This window comes from Eurosta solidaginis, chromosome 5 (genome assembly GCF_040869045.1).
Source record: "Eurosta solidaginis isolate ZX-2024a chromosome 5, ASM4086904v1, whole genome shotgun sequence".
Lineage (NCBI taxonomy): Eukaryota > Metazoa > Arthropoda > Insecta > Diptera > Tephritidae > Eurosta > Eurosta solidaginis.
Window position 1 is genome coordinate 216,225,689 of NC_090323.1, and position 10,549 is coordinate 216,236,237.

The 10,549-nt window shown below is 38.7% G+C and overlaps 1 protein-coding gene across 4 annotated transcripts in view; it reads left to right on the forward strand.

Moving 5' to 3' along the window:
- Nucleotides 1–10,340, forward strand: part of Ac78C (adenylyl cyclase 78C) — a 202,605-nt gene extending 192,265 nt beyond the window's left edge. For 3 of the 4 annotated variants that reach the window (XM_067788196.1, XM_067788198.1, XM_067788197.1), the window contains 6 exons: nucleotides 2,362–2,457; nucleotides 2,614–2,794; nucleotides 7,684–8,087; nucleotides 8,157–8,385; nucleotides 8,542–8,687; nucleotides 8,801–10,340. In XM_067788196.1, the coding sequence (XP_067644297.1) occupies nucleotides 2,362–2,457; nucleotides 2,614–2,794; nucleotides 7,684–8,087; nucleotides 8,157–8,385; nucleotides 8,542–8,687; nucleotides 8,801–8,914 (1,170 nt within the window). In that variant the 3' untranslated portion in view covers nucleotides 8,915–10,340. The remainder of the gene's footprint in view (nucleotides 1–2,361; nucleotides 2,458–2,613; nucleotides 2,795–7,683; nucleotides 8,088–8,156; nucleotides 8,386–8,541; nucleotides 8,688–8,800) is intronic. The other variant, XM_067788199.1, reaches the window with a different exon arrangement.
- Nucleotides 10,341–10,549: the final 209 nt, after the last annotated feature.

The following is a 10,549-nucleotide window of genomic DNA, read 5'->3' on the forward strand; positions in this document are numbered from 1 at the left end:
CATATCCAAACATGGCCATAATGATCCTGATACCACGCAATCATAATCGTTTGTCCATAGCAATTCCGCCGCCCTTAGCTTATATTCCTCGATTTTCCTCAGGACATAACCCATGCGCGCTCTAACGGAGCTTTCCACTTCGCTTTTGTTTATTTCGGAACCTTTTCTGGCCACCTTTTCTACAAATTCTTTCCCTTTGATATAGTTGTGCCCAAGGAACCAGCAAAGGGAGATATTGATATACCTTAAGGACGTGCGTGGAACTTCCGCGCAATATTCAACTTTTTCCCGTTGTATTATAAGGGTTTAAACGCGTCTGGCTATCGACAAAGATCGTTATATTGTTGTGTGAAACCGTGCTTGAGCAGTTTGGCTGCTTTTTCTAGGTCATAGACCTACGCCTGAAGACACCTCATGAGTGAGGAAGTCGGTATGACTTATTTGCATGCAAATGTCTTGAGGGCAATCGAACTCCAGTTTTCTTATCCATTTTCGAGCCATATGTTCAGATTGTGATGCTATATGGGTTTTTCTACCATTCCTTCCTCAAAGGATATCTTTTGTTCAGATCCTGGAAGTCAACAACCGCCATAATTTGGTCGTTGCCCGATTTTAGGTCAGTTATGTTCCCGTTTAGTCGACTCTTGCCATGTCACCTTACATCATCACGTGCCTGTATATGTTAACTTTCCTGCTGCTTACTCCGCCTGATATTCCTAGGTATGCTACCATTTGCACCTTCCCAACCTTCTGTTGAAGTTCCGTTTTTGATGGATTTATCCCCTGGCCCTTTTGCTCTGCACATCTTTAAGTGCTGCAAAGTACCGTTTCCATGAGCCCGTTTATCGTTGGCAGGAATTTACATGTCACTAAGTCTTCGTTGTATGCGACTATCCCCGTTATTTCTGTCCTGAAGATTTCCATAACTCCATTACCCACCAGAATCCATAGCACAGGCGTTAGCACGCCTCTCTTAGGCTTTGTAGAATTAAAATATATATAAGAGATATTTTTCCCTACCGATCCTTTATAATTTAAAGACGCGATGCAGTGGATCGCACACTCGTTTTTGTTATTGTTGTAGTGATAAAGGCTATCTCGGAAGGTTTTGAAGAGTGTTATCGATGTTGATGATCCTTTGCCGGATAGAGATCCGGTACGTTCCGAAAACTACAAACAGAATTCGCCACGGGTAGGTGAGTTTGACAATTTGGTCGGAGAAGCTATAAATTGCGCTGCTATCCCCTTGAAGGGGTTGCTCTACACAACTCGCTGAACCAATTGGATAATCTAGTCGTCTCTTAAGACAGGACTACGGCCGGGGGTATACTTTAAACCCCCTAACCCGCTAAGGGTGAGTCGTACACAGAAGAGATAGCTATATACATTCAGATATGGTTTGCTTTGTGGAATATCATCCTATCTCGAAAACGTCTGATCTCAGTAAAATTTTGACATCATATTTTCTTTGAAGAACGTCCTTATTCAGATACATTTTCAAATACAGGCTTTTATTGCACAGCGCCCAATTTCATGGTAGTTCCGTTGAGGAACGCTTTGTCTTAAAATTTCAAATTTCAAAAACGACATATCTCAGCATAAGTTTAAAACATTTTTGACTGAGATAGGACCTTTTTGAAAACCCCAAATTTGAGATAAAAAACTTTTGAGTCACGATTTTCTGGGAACAAATTTCAAACCAGGTCATTTTCCAACTGGCAGGCGAGATAGGTTGATATTCCACTTAGGTGACTATATGGAAAATTTTTGCAGGATAATATTTTGCAAATTAAAGGAGACCGCGCTGGGTTAAAGGGCTTAGAATATACCCGCGGCAGGTATGCCTGTCGGAAGAGGCGACTAAAATACCAAATTGATTCAAGGGGTTGTGTAACGCAATCCTCTCAAGGGGTTGCCAGTGCAATATATAGCTTCTCCAACACAATTGTCAACCTCACCTACCCGTGACGAATCCTGAAAACTGTTTATTTGCTAGGCTTTCGGAACTACGTCCAGCTATAAATTTGCGTAGCTCCTGTGCTTATATTATGCTAAGACGTGCCTTCGCTACAAACCGCCTTTAGGTTCTTGAAATCCCAAATTAATGTCTTCAAATCTTCCTTTATCATTGGGCATTCAACAAATATTTTTTTAATTTGCTCTGCCATGCCATTTAATATGGTTCGCTGAACATCATTTGCCCAGCTCCAATGCTCACAACACACAAGCAAGCAATTAAATCCTTTCCTTTTGCACATAATTAATTTTGTTTTTACTTATTTTTTCTCACCTCTTCTCATTTCTTCTGTTTTTTCTGCAAATTGTTGTACTTGTAAATTTTTTTTTGCTGTCACTTGTCAGGTCACTTCGCGTTTGGATTTCATTTGGAAGGAGCAAGCAGAACGTGAATTAATGAATATGAAATCGAATCGTGCACTTAACGACACTTTAATTAAGGTAAAATAAATCGTTAGTAAATTTACTACTTTAATATGAATGAGCTAAAGATTTTTACGTTTTTACTAACAAAAAAATTCGGATGTGTTAATTAATCACTGCTTAATTCTGATTTACTACAAATATATTCTTTTATTGTTTATTTTTTTTTTCTAGAATATTTTGCCGCATCATGTAGCGGCTTATTATCTCTCTGATGAGCATACGGATGAGCTGTATTCAAAAAATCACTCACTTTGTGGTGTTATGTTCGCTTCGATACCGAATTTCCAGGATTTCTACTCAGAGGATATCGATAATGGAAAGGCATGCATACGAATTTTGAATGAGATTATTTGTGAGTTGTATCTCAATTGTCTTTACAAATGCTTACAGCAGCGAGTAGCAAAATAGCATTGACAATTTTTATAAAATTTCGTCAATTAAATTCTTCTAATTTTTATATGCAAATCAATCTTAAAACGTTCTCGAAAAAATTTTAAGAATTTTTTATTTGTAGTTCCCTCATTTTTATACCTTTCATGAACATGAAATGGCATATTAACTTTGGTCCGAGGTTTGCAACGTTGAGAAATATAGAAGATAGACTCACCATTAAGTATACCGAATTGATCAGGGCGACGAACTGAGTTGATATAGCCATGTCCGTCTGTCCGTTTGTCCGTCTGTATGTTTGAACGCAAACTAGTCCCTCAAATTTTGATATATCTCAATGAAATTTGGCACAAGGATGTATTTTTTATTATATTAGATATTTGTCGGATCCGGTAGGATCGGACCACTATAACATATATCTCCCATACAACCGATCGTTCAGATAAGACGATTTTGGTCATTCCTGCCGCAATTTAGAAAGTATAAACGTGAAACTCGGTGATATATATTCTAATATATCATAGAAGATATCCTGAAAAAATTCAATTTGATCGGAGCTATATATAGTTATATCCCATACAACCGATCGTTCAGATAGAAAGATTTTTGGCCATTTCTCCCTTAATTTAGAAAGTATAAACGTGAAACTCGGTGATATATATTTTAATAAATCATTAAAGATTTCCTGTAAAAATCATTTCGATCGGAGCTATATATAATATATATCCCACACAACCGATCGTTCAGATAGGAGAGTTTTTTGCCATTTTTATTTCATACTTATCTTAAAAATCATTTAGGTATGTACATCTGTTCACTATATATTTCTTATCTTATACATCCGATTATTTTGAGAGTACGAACGGGATAAGATTATTGTTCAGCCCCATTCATGAAGGGTATGAAGTCTTCGGCACAGTCGAAGACAGTCCCGTCCTCACTTGTTTTTTTTTTTTTTTTTAATATGCAATTTTGTAGAAACAATCTCGTAATAGTGTTCGAAAAAATATCAAAATTCGAAAAAATAAATAAAATAAATGTAAGGCGCGATAACCTCCAAAGAAATTTTAGGCCGAGCTTCTCTTCCAATTCGTGTAGTGCTCCTTTTAATTTATCCTATAAATTGACGTGACGGGTCCTACTTGTTTTATGCCGGCTCCGAACGGCATCTACAAGACAGATGAGTTTTAACTGAGAGCTTTTCCTGACAGAAATACACTCGGAGTGCTTGCCAAACACTGCCGAGGGGCGCCCCGCTTAGAAAAATTTTCTGCTAATTGAAAAATCTTCTTTCTAACATTTTTGATGTTGCTTTGCCAGGGGCGTGAACCCAGGATCCTCGGTGCGGTAGGCGGAGTACGCTACCATCACACCACGGAGGCCGCCAAAAACATGTGCAAAAATCTTATATGAAGTTCCCTAAATTTATGGAAGCATATAGTTTTTTAGCCCAATTTATTTTAGTCTGACAGAGCTTGCATTGCTTTTTAATACTTTTTTCCGAAGAAGGTTTTGGATATTCCTTCTACTTAGGAAAGGTTATGTAAGAGTGGCCACCGGTGCGAGCACCAGTACACTTATTCCCATAAAGGTCCCGTTGTGATACCACTGTATCTCTCCCTTACTCAAACAAGCAGGTCGATTCAGCAAACGTCAGGAATTTCTTAGGTTCCAACTTGGCCAGATCACAAAGATCGTCAAAGAAGGGAGATCCCAGAGAATTTTTCCTCTTGTGCCAAAGCACAAGACAATCGCACAGAAAATACTTGACTTTTTCTATCTCCTCTTCGTCTTTGCAGCTCCTGCAGTAATCATTTTAGGGATCACCCAGCCGTTGTGCATTCCTCCCGATTGCTATATGGCCAGTCATAGGTCCAACTACCAGAGATACGTCCCCTCCCAAAAATAGGGAGACTTCTCGTGCATCTCACCTTCCATTCAGGCCACACGAGCTTAGTGTGGCAGCAGGATTCAAGATTGCTCCATCTCACACCCGCTTCCCTAAGGAATATCCCTTTCAAAGTGAGCTCACAGGTAGCGAGCGGCATGCTCAATCCCTTCCAGTATGACGAAAGCGAAACGGATGTGCCCCCTCTTGCAAGTTTTGTCAGCCATCTCATTGCTCAGTATATCCGAGTGTCCACGTATCCATACCAAGCTTGGCCATTAAATCTATTGGCAACACATTAAAAAAGAGTGCCCGCGCCTCCGCAGGGATGGTACGCAAAGCACCCCTCCCCTCCCCCCCCCCCCCCCCCCCCCACCAGGCAAAGGGAAGTTTGCTCAGCGATCTCGTTTAGAGATTTGCGGAACTTTTCTACTGTCCTGGACTTAGATGAGACCGATCGAAGGGCTCTTAGTGCAGCCTGGCTGTCAGAATAGATATAAATTTGGTTATATCCATGAACAGCTCATATCGAAAAAGACAGTCGGAGCGCAATAGTCCGACGAAGACGAATCCATATTCTTAAGGACGGCTGCATGACCATCGACATTGTCTCTTCAACCGAACAACTCTCGCAGTCGCAGAGCAGTAACGGCCGCACATTGCTTGGCCATTAAATCTATTGGCAACACATTAAAAAAGAGTGTCCCGCGCCTCCGCAGGGGTGGTGCGCAGAGCACCCCTTTCCCCCACCCCATGTAGAGTAGAGCACTTTTTTGTACCTTCTGGAATACCGGTGGGTTTGATTTAGTATCTTAGCTCATCCACCAGAGCAATGCCCCGTATTAAAGAATTGGTCTAACCACAGCAGTGTAGGATAATATCCGGTGATAGTCCCCGTCCTCGCGCAACGGCTCCCCTACAGCTGTAAAGTCCTACCGTACTATCCAAAATTACTCCTATGTACGCCTTAGGAAAACAAACTGTCAAAATTCTGTGCAAGTTTGTAGAAACCTAGAACTTGTGCTCAGTGAAGCTAAAATTGATTGGGCTACAAAGTTGCATACTCCGAAAAAATTCAGGGAACTTCGTATAAAAGGTCAACATTTTTGTAAAGTGTTTTAAAATTTTCGAATTTTTTCGAACAAATTTTTGAGATAGGTGTTATGCATACTTCGAAAAATTCGGGGTATTTCTAATAAAACTTTCGTAAAGTGTTTTACAAATCTAGAATTTTTCCGAACACTTCTTTGAGATTGGTGTTAAAAAACTGCGTACTCAGAAAAATTCAGGGAACTCCAAACAAAAAGTTCAAAATTTTTGTAAAATTATTTTGAAAACGTTTTTGAGATTGGTTTTCATAGTTTTAATAACAAAAGGCATAATGGTGTTTTCTTAAAATTTCGAAAATTAAAAAGAAGAATTTAGTTACTGATATTTCAAAAACTATCAACTGCTACTTTTCTGTTCGCTACTGTATATAAATAGCATAGGGTACTAGTAACTCAGCCTGTCGTTGTTGTTGTTGTAGCAGTATTTTGCACCACCCAATAGGGCGACCACTCACAAATTGTCATCAATATCCTCTAACGGGAGTTAGGACCAGAGGAATAAGGGTGTTAGAGGCGTTGGTTTCACATTGCAATTGAAAAGATGATTGGTGTCATCTGGGGACACATTGCAAGTATGTCGGGGTTGATTCTTCATAAGTAAGAATTTAAACTATTACAGTATACAGATCGACGTTGACCTAGAGTGATGTGTCTCCCTAAGGAGGTTGCTTTTCTCAACTGCGAGTTCCGAGTACTTGTTTTTAAGAACAGAGTTCACTGGGAAATCTCTGGCATAATAGTCCTACGTCTTTTTGTGGATGTCTCTGAGGGCCTTTTCAAGCTCCTTTTTCTTATACGGCTGAATTCTTGAGTGCCGAAATTCTTCTTACGGAGATAACTTCTTAGGTTATCCTCAATCAGATGTGTGTTGGTATGTCCAGGTTTCTGGGCATTAGCAGAAGCTGTTTGTTCAGAATTTCATTTCTCTCTTTTATGGGGAGAGTTCTTGCCTCATTGTGTGGATGATAAGAAAATAACCCCTGACAGTTTAGAGCGTGGTATTTTGACAGGCCAGCAGTTCCCTCCAGTGTGTTTCTTTTAGGCTCGGGGACCATATTATAGACACGTAGCATACAAGTGGCCGGCCAATTGCTTTATAAGTTGCTCTGGACTTTAGGTACGATTGCGACTGCAAGCTTGCCAAAATGAAGATCGTGATCGAACGTCACGCCGTTCCGCGTACTTTTTCTACCAGACTCTCATTCCTTCCTCATTTATTTTCCCTTTCCCATCCCGTTTCCGTTGCTATTCGTCTTTGAAAACAAATACCCCCTTGCAAATTTAGGCTTATACTCTCTACCAATTTGTGTCGATCTGTTTTTTTTTTTCCTACAAATTGGCGGGAAACAGGTGCCTTTTTTCTGAGAAGTTTTTCATAGCAGAAATATACTCCACGTCTTTGCAAACCACAGCCGAGTAGCGACTCCACCTCTCCAGCAATTACATTCGTAAAGTAAACAGAAACAAACCGATTATTGCGTGAGCCACAGGAGCCCATAGAGGCAACCTCTGCCGAATTGGCAGGAGAAGTTAAGTAAGAGTCATTAAAGAACTTCCCGTGTCTCAGCTTTTTTGAATTTGGCTTTCTTTCTCTGCTGACAAAGCGGGTGTACTGTGTGCGGGACGCACCTAGAGTATATTTAACGATACGCTGCTGCTTAATATGGTGATCATTTCTACGCCTATGTTTGCAATATTTTTCATACGTGGAGCCAAGTGATGGAATAGGAAAATTTTGCGGTAGCGTTTTGTACGTACCACGGAGTAGATTTTAGAGACCACATTTACCGAAAGTATCTTTAAGCAAAACTCTTACAACCCAGGCATAACATTTTTGAATTTTCCAACCAATAGGCGACTTTGACGAGCTGCTCGAGGAGCCGCGCTTTGCATCTATTGAAAAAATTAAGACAGTCGGCGCCACATACATGGCTGCGTCTGGACTTAATTCAGCACATCTGCATGCGCGTGGCGAAACAGCAGAAGACAGCGTTTGTGATCTCGTTGAATTCGCATTTGCTATGAAACAAAAAATGGAAGAAATCAATAAGGAGGCATTCAACAACTTTCAATTACGTGTAGGCATCTGTAGTGGTCCACTAGTAAGTGGAGTGATTGGAGCACGCAAACCTGTATATGACATTTGGGGAAATACAGTTAATGTGGCATCACGTATGGACTCTACCGGGGAGAATTGGCGTGTACAAGTGCCTAGCAAAACATCAGACTTACTCAAAGCCAAAGGTTACACTTGCGTGGTGAGTGGATAGTTAATTTTATTTCATTTATATGTCAGTTTATATATTTCATGTCATTCGGTTTCATAGAAACGTGGCGAGATTAATGTGAAAGGCAAAGGTCTAATGGTCACGTACTTTGTGCATCCTCGGGGTGTGAGTGAAAGCCAATTATCGTCACCGGTGCGATTACCCGCGGGTGTGCCACTAACACAAGCTTCAAATTTACAACGTCAAACATCGCATCATGGCTCCTTTAGCGCTGTGGTCTTTGGCATGTTGCAAGCATCGAAACGTAGCGCAACCATAGGAGGAACACGTAAGTCGAGTTTAAGTGGACGTATATTGTTGTTGTTATAAGCTATATGTTAAAAATTACATACACACACACATACATGTAAATCCTATGTACCTACATAATATATATCTATTTGTAAAATGTTTTTTGTGTGATTGCTTTCCAATGGATTTGCAGCGACTGGCACTCCCTCACCGCAAATAAGACGCAGTCGACGTGGTAGTACCTTCAGTTCGGTACGTCTATCACAAAAGTCAACCAACAACAATCCGGTGAGGCGAAATACAACGCGAGTGCGTGGTCGCTCATATCGACAGAAGAAGGTTCATCTTTTTTTCTCTCAAGCTTTAAAATTTAGAACAAAAAATTTTGACTCTAGTAATTTAATTATTTGTATTTTTTCTTCTTCTTCTTATTTTGTGTTTATATTTTGCAGAGCTCGTCCAACAACTCGATAGTAACCCAGACCAGTAATTCATATATTTCATCGTTTCGACGTATCGATCAAATCGAGACGATGCTGTCCAAAAGTCATAATGATGCTTTATAGCCAATGCGCAACTGGGTATAAGCTCGCCAACGTTGGGCGCGCAATCATTTTTTGTTTTTTTTTTTTCAAACTAATTCAATAACGTATATATAGTAGTATTTACTTAGTTATTTATTGTTATTAAAAAGTTGAGCTTAGACATTTTTTCGAAAAAAAAATCAAACAAATTTTTCAACTTCCTAAAGAACCATTTGATGTAAACTTGAATTTCAATTAAGCAAAAAGTACATTTATTTTTGGAAAATTTTATTTAAGTTAGTTAGAAGTCAAAAATAAAGTGTCTAGTTGACATTAGGGCGTTTAAAAAAAATATTTTTCCTTATGTCAAATGAGGGCTCTAAAAAATCAGCCCCAAATATTAGCGTTAAGGTGTTCCGCAGCAAATTTTTCATATCTCCATACCAATTGTATGGAGGACATCGATTTCATGATTCATTTTGTTTTGTTGATTTTCCAACAGGGCGAATAATAATTGATGTATATTGGAACAATTATCCGTCGTCCATTGTCAAATTTGACTGGGAGTGAAAAGGGTTTCCGCCATCTTCAGTGTAATTTTTCATACATACCCTTTAACTCGTGTAACTATCTAACGATATACCATATCGACTGCTAAGTGAAAGATCACCCATTTCGGCTGTAGGATATTTTTCAAAAGCGAACTATCCTCGATTTTTTTTATAAACGCTATATTTCACTTCAAAATATATTGCATGTATGCTCAGATGGGGCGTTTTCGAAATGATAAAATATGCTATGACCATAAGGCCTGCACTCAATCTGCCCCGCGCCCTTAAGCCTTGTTGTAGTTCCAAACGCGATGTTTTTGCCATTTTAGGCCTGCAGGCGGGATGTGTAAAATGGAATGCAATGCTGCTGTCGGGGTAGTTTTTAGGGCTCGTATGAGAAAACAAAATATTTTTTTTAGCGCTCAGATGTACATACACTTGTGAGCACAAAAATAGTACTAAACATTATTTTTTAAATTTACTATTTCATTTTTAATTATTTGAAAAAAAAAAAAACTTGAAGGCATTGTTTAAGGAAAACATTTGTTTGTACATATTTCAAATATTTTTAGAAGTTGTTCGACATTTGAAGAAGTTTGCAGAATTTGCGCCAAAAATTTTAAAATCATTTTATTATTAAACATAATTTTCGAAAACTTTTATAAAACAAAAAAGCAAAATAACAGATACAATTTGTAAAACACTTTTGCTGCTATTTTTGTGTTCGCACGTGTACCTACAGCAGCGAATATGAAAGTAGCAGTGCCAATTTTTGTGTAATTTCCTAAGTTAAATTCTTATTTTTTAGTTTTCGATAATTTTAGAAAAAAGTTTAATACATATTGTAACTGAAGCTGTGCAATCCAATCTCAAACATACTTTCGAAAAAATACGAAAACTTGAGAAAATTAAACAAAAATGTCGGACTTTTTATTTAGAATTGCCAAAATAAAGCGCTTTCGCATATTCCGTTTATGCTTTCTAATTTATCTGTCTATTCTCATTTCTATATGACGCTTTCTCATTCTCATCTTCTTCTCATTTCCAACTGACTTTTCTCAAATAGAAATTACGATTTCGCATTTTTATTTGACGCTCTCCCATTTACAAATGAATATTCTCATAT